Here is a 13,088-nt window from a genome sequence, read left to right on the forward strand (position 1 = left end):
TGAAATAAAGGAATCTAACTAAAAAAATTTAAAAAACTGAAATTTCCAGTACCATCTTTCCTCAGGCAGAAGAAAAAGCATCCAAAGACTTAATGTCCCAGCCCTATGGCTTCAAAGACAACTACGCACTGCCCATTGTGCTCCCATTGCAGCAGGTGGGATGATGAGAGCAGAAGCCACAACTTAAAGCACTGAGGGGTTAAGCACAAAAGTCATTTGTGGCCTGGAATTCCAGCAGCCGGGGAGAGTGAGGTAAGATGCTTGCACGTTCAAGCCTGGCCCGAGCAACTTAGTGAGCCCATGTCTCAAAATAAATAGCTAAATAGGGGCTGGGGATATAGCTCAATAGGAAGGCCTTGCATTTGATCTCTAGTAATGCAAAACAAGAGGATGAGAAAGAGGAGGAAAAGGAGAAAAGCAAAAAAGCAAGCAAGGAAGGAAGGAAAAAGGGAAGGAAGGAAAATCATTCATGACATTTTCAATACAAAAACATTTCTAAGTCACTCAAAGCCCTTTCCATTTAGAACACTGTAAATTCACCAGTGTTTCCCTTTCAAATCTATGATCACCTTGTGAAACCAACAGAGCAGATAGGGTCAGGAAGGCAGAAGAAAGAGTGAGCCCTCGAGATCTAACTTTCCTTATGGGAAGGAAACAAATAAAATTGATCCATTGATAATGCATTTAATTTCTTTTTCAGCAATTAATTGTGCATCTATATTTAATGAGAACAGTATAAGCAGTCAAGATATCCATGTGGCAAATGAAAGAAAATTTTGTTATCTTAAATTGCATAGATTTCCATAGAGTGAGGGCAGTTGCTCCTGGGCTCCTTCCTTAAAGCCCTCAGCAATTTACACCTTCATCTTTTCCTGCACTCCATGGCAAAAGCACAGCACTCTGCTCTCTGGATGCTCCTTGCCCACCCACTGCCTTGGATTTTAACTGAGGCCCCCAGTTCTGTGTTCAATGAGAACACAAAGCACTCCAGGCTTACAGATTCTTTAAAACCTCCTTTGAAGTTTTGTCATAACAGAGAGTGGCCACGAGGACAGAAAAAATTTCCATTTCCTTTCACCCCTTCATAGCTGCGTGGGAGCTGACCTCGGGCTAAAAGTTCCTAAGATTCCCAGGCTTGTGTGATCCTTCCTCCTCTCTGTCCTGTAAGTGTACACATTCCTACCCACCTCTCTACAACAAGACCAATCCCTCATCACTACACAAAGATCAGTACTATGGACACTCAGTGGCTCTTCCAAAATTCATAGGTTAGAATCCTAACCCTGAGTTAGTAGAAAGTGGGCCTTTGGGAGAGGGTGGAAACTTTATGCCTGGATTGGTGCCTGTATAAGAAAGAAACAAGAAAAAGCTCTGGAGAGACAAAGAGATGACCATCTGTAAGTAGGAAGAAGGCCTTCACCAAGAACTCCGCTGGGCTATATTCTCATTTTGGACTTCTAGCCTCAGAACTATAACAAATAAGTGTTTATTGTGTAAGCCATCCTGTCTATGGTATTTGTTACAGCTGGCCAAGTGTCTAAAACATCTTGGCTGAAAAACTGTAGCATCCTAAAATGAAGTCAGCCTTGAAGTTGCCCAGTGAGTTGGCCCTTATGACATATACCATTTCATATTGTTCATTGATAGTTTGTGTGTTAGTAGTTTCTACTTAACTAAATATTAAGGAACACAACAGCTTAGGCTATCCTAGTTCTTTCATACCATCTGCTATGGTGTCAATCACCACTCCTATTCCTATGAGATATTGAATAAGTACCTATTCATGAGTCGATTGAATAGTACCTATTTATTTATTTTACCCATTAATTTAAAAAGAATAAGTGGGTAAAATGTTGACATCTCTTCACTCTACTGCACTTTCCGTAGATGGAAAAGAAAGTTACCACTGTAGTTACTGAGTTTATAGAGCTATGCCAAGTACTCACCAGCGTGATCTCACGACACCCATCAGAGGAGTCTCCCTCATAGGTCCTTCCCACTTAGACCATATAAATCTACATTGTGTAAACACAGTTTCTCTTTCCCTACAAAGCCATGTCACATGTGAGTAAATATCCATATTTTATTATAATGAAAATGTAATATATTTGCTTAATTATTCACATTTCAAAAGGGTAGAGCAAGATAGTTCATAGAGTAAGTCAAAATTTAACAGACTTAGTTTTTTTCTCTTCCTGAGTCCTAAAAGGAATGTGACTTCTAGAATAAATGCTTCTCAGTTATTTAAGTGTTTTTATTTATGACATTTGTGTTGGGAATTAGTGTTACATAGGCTGTTCCTGCGAGACAAAAATATTCTCTTCTATACAAGGGATAACGATCTGTGTCCACAGGGAACCTGTTGTTTCTGCCTTTGGGTCATTGTATCAAATGCTGAGGCAAACAAAAGGAATTCAACCCAAAGCAGCTTTAAAAGGCTGCCTACCATCCACTCCTGGCTTAGTCAGCTACCCACCATCTCTCACAATTCACCATCAGGCCTGTGGCCCTAGGAAAATGTCTAGGTGGGCAGGAATTGTGGTGATAGTGTTGTTGCCTTTCTTTCCCTTAGGGTGAAGAAACAATATTGAAATTTGGCCTAACTTATCCTTGAGTCACCCAATCTTCCTCTTGGTTTGTTGTCTTTTTTTAAATAAAGCCAACTCTTAGGATCCAAAACACGGACTTGAGAAGGATAACAATACACTATTTTATGAGTTTACCTGGCTGGAAAATGGAGTTTATGAAGTTCCATTCTCAAGTTTGATATTCAAGAAAACTAGATAGGCTTGCCCTATCCTAGACCCCACTTGGACCTATCACGGTGTTCTATTTCTTGACCAGTGACTACACATCTAATGACAGTCTGGCATTAACCCCAAACAGGCTAACTCAGTATGGACAGTTGACAAATTGAAAGAAAGGTACAGCTCAAAATTAATAGCCTACTGATGGCAGACATAAATATCTTGCTTTTCAATATCATCATTGTAACAAACAGCAATGGAGCTTAGTATGTGCCACACATTTTCTTAACACTATGCATTTTATTTATCAGCCTTCATTAAAAACCTTATGAAGGAAATACTTTTATTATTTTTTTACAGATAAGAGAGCTAGGTTTAGAGAGATTAACTACCTTCCTTAAGGGCACACAGGCAATAAACATATCAGAATTTGAACCCAGCAAATCTGACTATAGAGCCTGACCTAGTTCCTATAATTCATATGCATTTATTTTACTCCAAAGAGCATCAGCTTCACTAGATAAGTAATCACAATTATATGTAATGAATAGACAATATCTGATGACAACAGATATCTACAACCCACAATATTTAATAAATCTGCATAGGTTTACTAGAATACTGTCTACTTTCTATAAACAATTTAAACACAAAGATTCTGAGAACTCTAATAAGTGGAGTTGCCATAATGTAGATACTCAGATTTAAAGTGCAAGAAATAGCACAAGTCCTAGTCAAAAATATCATTTATTCTCAATCCATGTGAAGGGAAGCACAGCTAATAAACCAGCAAAAGAGCGCATCACCACCCACATGTCCAGGGGACTCTTGGCAGTACCGGGGGGAATAATAAGGGACAGATCCATGACTTCTCTGATGTTGTAACTAACCAAAACTTCTAGGATCATGTGAGGAAAATCAGGTTCCTCAAAGTCAGAGGGAGACTGGAAGAGCCTAGGAGGGATGGTACAGCTCAAAATGGATATCCTACTGATGGCAGACATAAATATCTTGCTTTTCAATATCATCATTGTAATAAACAGCAATGGAGCTTACTATGTGCCACGTGTTTTCTTAACACTATACATTTTATGCATTTCTTAGCACTGTGGCCAACATGGAGAACACATGCCTGTTGGTTTGCTGGGCTGGATGAAGTGAACCTGGCCTCATTCTAGAAACAGGTAAAGACGGTTGTGGTTAATACTATGCATAGATCCCTTCAACTTACCAGTTTGGTGTTTGTTTTGGATTTTAAATACATAAAAATTACATGTACACTTTATGTTTTAGGAATGCTTAAGGTTAGGAAAAGTCCCCGGTGACAGCTGAAAAATATGCCTCTGCCTTTTGCCACAAAATGTGTTATATCAATTAAATGAGTAAATAGGCCCTATCCCCGCCTCTTGTGACCCTCTATTGATTAAGACTGCTGTGGAATGTTATTTGCAACCTCATTGTATAATGGCAGTCAGGAGGTAGCTGTCATACTTTCTGAAGACAAATTGCTGGAAGCCAAGACAAATCATAGCCCGTTCTCAATCACTTACTGTTCTCAATTCCCAGTTAATGTGTCTCTTATAGTCTAAGTATCTTAAATCAGTTCACCATACTATCTCAGTAGTAAAAAATGAGTGAAAGTAGTAATTTGGGTGACCCTGTTTTTAGGAGTCAGGTTCAAGTGATGGTTATCCTGATCATGATTCCTGAGCTGTGCATTATTTAATAAAGAATACAACTTCCAAAGGAGCACATGATTAAAAATAGATCCGAACAGCAGCTGCTGTGATTAGGACCAACACGAACAGAAACCTAACCAGGTATGAGTCAAAAGAAAAAAGGCTGCTGTCAGACAGAACATTGTTAAATCTCATTTCTGTTTGGTGTCCTTTGACTTGCTAAGTCAGCCAGCAAGCAATTTGTATGGAGCAGTGGTTCTCAAAGCATGGGCTGCCAAAACAGCAACATCAGCATCACCTGGCAGCAGTTAGAAATACCAATTTTCAGGCCCCGCCCTGGACCTACTGAATCAGAAACCCTCAAGGTAGGCTCAGCAATCCATTTCCAACAACCCCTCTGATTGATTCTGATGCATGCTAAGTCTGAGAGCAACTGAAGAGAGGCCACACAACAGCCCTCACATTTTGTCTCCCTAGGAAGCTATAAGCTTTGGTTGAAACCAAATAAAATGCAGTATAATCTTGAATTTGCTTATACACCTAAAATTCACTCTAAAAAAAAATAAAGCCTACAAGAATTTGAAAATCACAGTCTTTAGGATAAATGAATGGAAAGAGCACAGTATTTTATGTAAATTTATTTATTTATTGACATCTATCCTGACTTGTTTTAGATAAATTTTCAGACAGCTTCTTAAACAAAAAATATATAGCATCCAATCATAAGCCACTCTCTTGGAAAGTCTTCTCATTACTTTTAAAACAACATCATTGTTTAACATGCCCAAAAGATAAACATTAATCATTAAATAAGCTCTAAAGATATCTTTAGTATTCACTGTAGGATTTTAGACCATTTAGAGCTACAGGGAAGAAAAGTAAGAAAAATTTAAATTCACCAAGTTCAAAACCTATTTCACCCAGCTTCTTTCAGTCTAAACATGTGATCACACCACTTATTAGAAAGCAGTACATTAGAAATCTCTTACAAAGAGCAGGGCTTGTGACCTATTCCTGCATCATGTATGCCTGCCTTAGAGCAAGATCATTTTAGGTAATCATTAACGTAGTCCCTCTGTTGGCCCAAGAAAGGGCTCTATGACACCAAAATTCACTCTAAAGTTAACAATACTTGGATGAGGCGCTGGTATTGTTACAAATGTTTTTCAAATGATAAATGATCTTAAGAAGTCAAAAGAAAGTAATACTATATTACTTCTCTATCAGGGATATGTAGAGTAAATGATGGTCTACCTCTATGATTAAAAAGCGTGCACACGTGAAAACAAAGAAAGAATTTCTTTTGCTTCTTAGTCCTGATCAAATATCAAAATCACTTGATAATCTTCAAAACCCTACCAAAGCTGAGCTCCACCCCAGTTTCATTTATCTTGGATAGGGTTTGAATGTCCATACTTTCAAAAAACTTTTTAGGTAATGCTGAAATGTAGCCAGGTTTGAAAATTACTGAAACTGCCCTATATTAGCCAACATGGAAATCTCCCTCAGATACATTACATATTAAGTAGAAAAGAAAGTCATAAGCTACACATCTATTAATAAAATCACATATGCATGTGTAACTTTATTAATAGTACTGTAGAAGTGGTGGGAAGTGGATTTGTTCTATTTTGTGCTATCTATCTATTGCTAACACCTTTCGAAGTGAGAATGCATTCATATCTCTTATTTATTCAATTTTTAATTTAAAAAATCTATTCAGAGAAAATGTAAATGCATACAAAAACGAGGAAGCACATGAAAATAGGAACTCCCAAAATATACCATGTTCCCTTCTTAACCCCCTTCTTCCTCCTTCTGTTCCTTTTTCTAAAAGAGTATAAAAGTAAAATAAACAATCTATTTCTGTCCTATCTACTCAAATATTTGGGGCTGGGGTAAGAGAGTTGAGTAGAGATATTGCTGGTTCACTCATTCATTCATTCAGAAGTCACACGTAAGGTTCCCAACAAGTCAGAAACACAGTCTAGGATTACAGCAACAAAGATGCACATGGATCCTATCTGCAAGAAGATGCTCATGGTCTAATGGAGGACCTAAGGAAGTAAATAAATAACTACACTAGTAAGGGATAAAGACTAAGAAGAGAAAGTGTAAACTGTGTCATCATTATACATAATAAAATCTAATCAAAGAAAATGAGAGAAGACTTCCGCAAGTGGAGATGGACCTTCTTTCTAGGGGGACTATACCCATTAACAGTTTTAAGAAGGGGACATACATTACCATTTCCACATATCTCTCTGGCTATGAATTCAAATGCCCATTCTCAGCCAATGCCACTACTTTGGTACCTGTATGACACAGTACCATCGTCTCTCATCTATAGTAAGGAAGCTCTTTTCATAGTCAAATTGGAGCTTTCCACAGTACCACAGGATTAAGTGAAGGAATCTACCTGTCAATATTCTGTTATGCATTCGCTATTCAATAAGATTTATATGAAATGTTACTTCCTGCTGAGTTCACTGATTGTGCTCATTTATTCGTCCATCTAAGTGGATGAGCTTGACTATGGCAGATTCACCTTTTCATAGTATACAATTCATAAAATCCATTGAGTATGCAATAAATAATTAGCAAAACCCTTGATTTTAGTTGTTGCTATAACTGGTACAGTCTTTTTGAAGAAGATATATCTTTGTAAACATAGCTAAGTAGGCAAAGACTTCCAGGGAAATAAGATATTTCTCTGTATTTCATTTACTTAACATGAAGATCAATTTTAGCCATTTATAACCAGCATAGTTCCACATGGGGAGAAGTTATCTAGCCCACCCACAAATGGATTTCTATTGACAAGTCTCATTTGATTGCTTTGGAAGGATACACTGCAGGCTATCTAAGCCCTATCTGTCAACAATAGAAAATTAGCAATTCAGGTAATGTTAGAAAAACAGAAGAGAGAAAATCACATCTGACACTGTCCTCTTATAACTCAATGCATCTTTGTAGACATTAATGTGTGTTACCTCCAACATCAATGTGCTATTTTTAACTTATAATATTCAGTCTTTGCCCCATGTGAGACATATTATTACTGTTTTGAGTAATTTGCTCTAATTTAAGGGAGAAGGCTACAAATGTTCTAGAGATGGGAAAAATTGAGATCTTCATAAAGCATATATAAATTTAATTTATAAGCTTCCTAGTCAAAATTTCCAAAATATCCTTAAATTTAAAAATATTCAAATTACACAGTTCCTGAGAGCTAGGCATTTATTTTCACTGGACTTTCTACAATACAACAATCTCTGAAATGCCATTTATGTTTTCATTAGGATGAAACTGTCCACAATTTGCTATTCTGCAATTATATATCACACTATTTTAATTGTTATTTAAAGTTATTATATCTCTCAAGGGGTTAAACAGTCATCTACGTAACCACTGTGTCCCATGACAGCCCACATATGACATATACATATGCACATATACATACTTATATATTAAGGCTCCAAGTTCCTATCATTGAAGTCTTCTGTTTCTCTCAAACCAGTTTCACTCCCAACATACCTGAAGGAAATCAGAGATCCCTCTCCTCTCAGTAAAAATAGTTCTGAGAGGGGTTCAGAGGCAATATTCAACCACCAGATCCTGCTGTTTGGGAAGCCTTTTAGGCTTGAGGGCATAAGGGCATAAGCCTAGGTTGACCTCACGGTTGGGGATCACTGGTGTAGTGGAGTGTTTGGGATCCCATGGGCCTGAGCTACACAGTGTTGCCTACTCCTGGTATATCTGGCTCCAGCACCTCATCCAACTCTTTTCTGAAGTTAAGAAGATCAATTCATTTTCATTTGCATCTGAGCTTTGAGAAGAAGAGAAACAAAGGTAGGGCAGGACTACCTCCCTCTAGATCAAACAATCAAGACCCCTTGACCTCCTCTAGGTGACCTTGCGGGTGCTAAATAAGCCCCCTCCCAACTAAGGCCAGAATCTCATTTACAAAGACAAATCATTTCATTCCATTTGATTGTTTGGCAAATAAAATTCTCCTCCATCTTAAAAACAGACAGACATGGAGATGGCAAACAATGCATACATCTACTATATGAGTTCTGATTAGAAGAACATAAAACAGGACAGCTACCAAAGGAACAACACTGAAGACAGAGCTGGTTTGGAATGCCTGGAAGATGGTGTCTGCTTCTCAAATTAGTTCACGCAGATCCTGCAGGTAGAGAAACGGCTTCTCCAGAATGGTCAAAAAAAGAGAACTAAGACATTTGGAGATTATTGCCAATTTTACCCCAAACATTTTCTATAAAATTTTTAAAAGATCCCAGCCATATTCTTATAATTCTAACTCATGTTTATTACTGAGAATGACAGTAAATTCATCAATTGAGACCTAGTTTATACAACTACGATGAAGTTTCTTCCTTCTTTAACTCCTCTAATCCAGGAGTAAGTGGGAAACCTTGGATTTTCATGAATCTTTTTAGATTCTTTAAATCGTATACCGCCTTGAAGAAATCATAAACTGTACTGAAATTTATTTTGTCATAGCATTCAATTTAAAGAAGGTGAGTATTTTTCAGGATGGAACTGTATCCCAATCCCCAATGCAATACTGTGTTAATCATTTACTTGATTCCCACGCTAATACTCTTGTCAGTCCTAACATCTGGGTATAAACAGAAGTCATCCACACATTAAGTGAACCATTTTCTGTCCCAAGAGCAACTATCATTATATCATACTGGAAATCGCTGTATAGTTCTAGGTACGGGTCATACATAAAACATCAAATTAAATGAGGACAGAACGACAATAAATTGTAACTATTTGATTCACATTCGTATGATTCCAGTTTCAGCTGAAAGATGACGTGAACATCTACACCCTCTCACTGTCTGACTTTTCAATATCGACTTTTGAAATCCAGTAACCTGATTTACTTCCAGCAAGTTAAACATATGCTTGCTACCACTGTATTGAGGGTGTTAGTTATGTCTTCCGCCATCACCAGCGCCCCCTCCTGGCTAATGGTGACCCACAGCCTGGTCAGCCAAAGGCACGGCCCCTGGTGTGCCAGCCAGCAAGCAGCTCAGGAATTGACCTGGACCACAGACTCTACCCAAAGTCCATTCTCTTCCTTGGCTACACGGAGTCCCTCCAGAATGCTCCAGGAGAGCAAGAGAATTGGCCAGGTGGTGCGGAAAGAACAGAGAGGAGAGAAGCCAGATGCAGCGTGTGCAAAACAAAATCTTGCCTCCTGCCTTCAGAGGGCCTGAAATTTCTTTAGTAGCCTAAAGAAACAAAAGATATTTTGCCTGTACTACCTTATTAAATACACCCAACAACATACATCTTATTATTATTATTATTATTATTATTATTGCAAGTTTAAAGATAAGTTGACCCTGTGGCAAAAACTACTGTAAAGAAGCTTTCAAAACCTCAGATAAGGACCTGCTGTCCTCCACCTCACTCCCCAATTCCTTCCTACTCTTTACTGGGAAGCAGACTACAGGAAGCAGAAGAAGTCGTGGGAAATATGACAGAGTTGGTGAGAAAAGGAATTTGTGTATATGCGGAGGCTCATAGATGTGAGATCCTCATGAATAGTTTTTCTTCTAGAAAACTGGGTGTTTCTGAGCCACACTCAGTGAGTGAACTAAGAGATACTTCAGAGCAAGTAAGGACAGAGATCAAACCAAAAAGGGGGAAATGACTGAGCTGCAACAACTGCAGAGCAGCTGGTGCCCAGGTGTGCGAAGTAGGGGCTGCTGGGAGGAATCCTAGATCTAGAGAGCTGGGCGGACCCCGGAGTTGCCTGGCTCTGCATCTCAGCTTCTGGGGAGGAGGTGTTCAGCCCACCAGAAGTACCAACAGCTGTCTAGCTTCCCTCGAAGGTTTCTGCAGATAGGGAAGAAGGTGCCTAAAGGCTAAGGCTCCCTGTTTTAAGCTTGAGTCCTCATTGCCAGGAGAACCTTCCCAATGTACTGCTCAAATATCTGCCACACCCCTTAGGTCCTGTCTGTCCCTCTCCAGTCCATCTCAGATACACAGAGGTTCTGCTAAGCAGCCTCATCATAGGAGAAAATTTATCAGATTGAAAACAGCCATGAAGCTGCCTCGTAGGGTTCACCCCTGTAAACTGAAGAAATTTATGCGGAGGCTGTGCAGCCTCTCAGGCATGATACAGAGGGGGTTTCCACATGAAATGTCGACCCAACTAGATGGGCCCCCAAGATATCTTTCAAACCAGAAAGTCTTTAATTCTCTTCCTTTCATCTTTTCTGTGAAGTTTTCCATCACTTTGTTCGTTTATGTCACTATATCTGTCATCTGTCCAACTTTAAATCTAATACGCATAGGCATAGTTTTTCACAGTCTAAAAAGAAGCCTCATTAATTCAGGTTAAATTGGAAAAGTCAAGTCCCACTGAGGAAGAAATCAGATGAAAAGTATTCTCACTTTAAAAATTATATCTATTACAAAAGACTACATAATGGGTAATAATAAATAAGATAAGAATGTTAGTGAAAATGGTGATATACCATAACTTTATTTTATAGCATTTTGTACTTTTTAAAGCATTTTTAATTTCATTTCATCAGTTTTATTCAGTATATAAATTCAGTATATAGAAAATAAATCAAAATGTCTTGATTTATCCTGCTAAATTTGAACTGTTCACTCAATAAAATCATATATAATTATTCCAAGACTGCATCAGAGCTGTCTAAATTAACGAGATTCTATTCTATTGTAGTCATAACAAGCCTGACATTTTTATGGCCACCTTATCTCCCAATGTCACCCCCATCTACACATTAATAATAAATATTGTTTCTTCACACAGGAGCTATAGTCATAACAAGGACCCCACCTAAAAGAAGTTTTATCAAGTAAATTATTTCACATGTACCTCAAATATCACAGAAATATTTTGTATGATAAATATGCAAAAAGTGTTCACTCTTCTCTAAAAATGCTTATTTTGATTTAAAAAGAGTCTCATTAAGATTATCCCAAGATGGCTTATGGACCCAACATGTCACAGGTCTTACCGGCTTGCTTTTTGAAGGAAAAAAAAAATCACAGTAAATCCAATTAATTGTAAATAATGAAGAAACAACAGTATATGTAGAAACCCAGACACAGAGCACCCCATTCCCCTTTTAAGGAAGCTGGTGATACAGAAAAGGTCTATCTGCATCTTCAGCATCACTTCCTTTTTTAAACCTATATTTGAAGTTATAAGAATCTATCGTCCTTTCACAAGGATCAGAAACACAATGCTTTCACCTACCTTAAAAAGTCTTAAAATGTTAGCAACCATGATGGACACGGAACTTGCTGCAGCACCTATGACACCAGAAATCTTGTCAGGCTTGGTGAAAATGGGTGGGTCTCCATTAGCACACTTCACGTCAGAAGCGTCTTTCTCTATTAATGCCTGCACAAAGGTCAGCGACTGCTCCAAAGCATAGGTGTCCCTCGAGCATGTGTCAAGGATCCGAACACCCAGGGTGATATTGGAGAGGAGATCTGGGTCCTTGTTGATCTGGTCAATTGCATAAAGCATGGCCTCAAGTCTGTGGATGCCCTTCTCCTTCTTCAGCTCCCCACAAGGCACTCCTCTCTCTCCTTTTGCGTGGACAGGGAAGAGACCCCCCAAAATGATGTCCCCATCCACCCGTATGGAGTGGGCATACTCCTGGCTGTGAGTTCTTTGCATCATTGTGAGGATCCAGTAGAACTTGGCAGTCAAGAGGAAGAAACAAGGGCAAGAGGCTGTTCGCTTTCCCTCGCATACCATTTTCTCCACCGGTGGTGTTGCAATCCAAGACCCAAAGTTTATTGTTGACACGTAAGAAGTGGCACCACCTGAGGCTGTGCCTTCTGTAGGCTACCATCAGGGCCCATGAGGGAAAGGCTCTTAAGGGTTTTAGTACGTTTTCTTGATTTGATCGTCACAGTGAATTTCCATCAGATCCTTAAGGTTCAATTTTATTCCCATGAAAAGTCAACTTGCCTGGAATGATCTAGAAATTAGAATATCTGAGGTTCTGATGTTGAGATGAGGTCAACGATTCATGTCCTTGAAGTCAGCCCTGTAGCAGAATTATTCCTGAGGGTAGGGAAAGGGAAAAGGGGGAGATTCAGTTCAGTGGGGCTGTAATTTTAGTATATTCAAGCCATTTTACACCAACCTCTGTTTTAAAAAGTTTCCCTATTCAGTAAGAGACTAATTCTTTTTGTCCCCCTGTGATGCTGAACACCTGGCTGCACTGCAGCTAAACAAGGAGATTGATGACACTTTTAGAGCTGGGGAAACAGGAAAGTATGAGAAACTAGGTTGATTCTCCCAAGCCAGAAAGTATTTTTATTTATCATTTTATTTCAATAAATCCTATTCCCATGAAACTGAAATTCCTGTGATGGACAGCATTATTTCTTTTCAAATCTGTTTTTACTTTTATAGCTCTCTGAATTTAGCATTTAAATTTGGTTCACAAAAATCACAATGAAAGGTTACTTTTGTGTTGCATTCAACAAGGCAGTCATCTGTTAATAACATTTTTTAGTGTCCCAGATTTCCCAGTGGGAGAAAGTGATTATTCAATCACAAAAGACAGAGAGGAAAGAAAGAAAGAAAGAAAGAAAGAAAGAAAGAAAGAAAGAAAGA

General features: G+C 38.5%; 1 protein-coding gene across 1 annotated transcript in view; it reads right to left on the minus strand.

Moving 5' to 3' along the window:
- The window catches only part of Grm8 (glutamate metabotropic receptor 8), a 963,476-nt gene that overhangs the window by 941,248 nt on the left and 9,140 nt on the right, over positions 1 to 13,088 (minus strand). The window contains exon 2 of the mRNA XM_004642707.2: positions 11,709 to 12,530. Within this exon, the coding sequence (XP_004642764.1) occupies positions 11,709 to 12,218 (510 nt within the window). The 5' untranslated portion in view covers positions 12,219 to 12,530. The remainder of the gene's footprint in view (positions 1 to 11,708; positions 12,531 to 13,088) is intronic.

Source organism: Octodon degus, unplaced genomic scaffold (assembly GCF_000260255.1).
Source record: "Octodon degus isolate 3935 unplaced genomic scaffold, OctDeg1.0 scaffold00160, whole genome shotgun sequence".
Classification (NCBI taxonomy): domain Eukaryota; kingdom Metazoa; phylum Chordata; class Mammalia; order Rodentia; family Octodontidae; genus Octodon; species Octodon degus.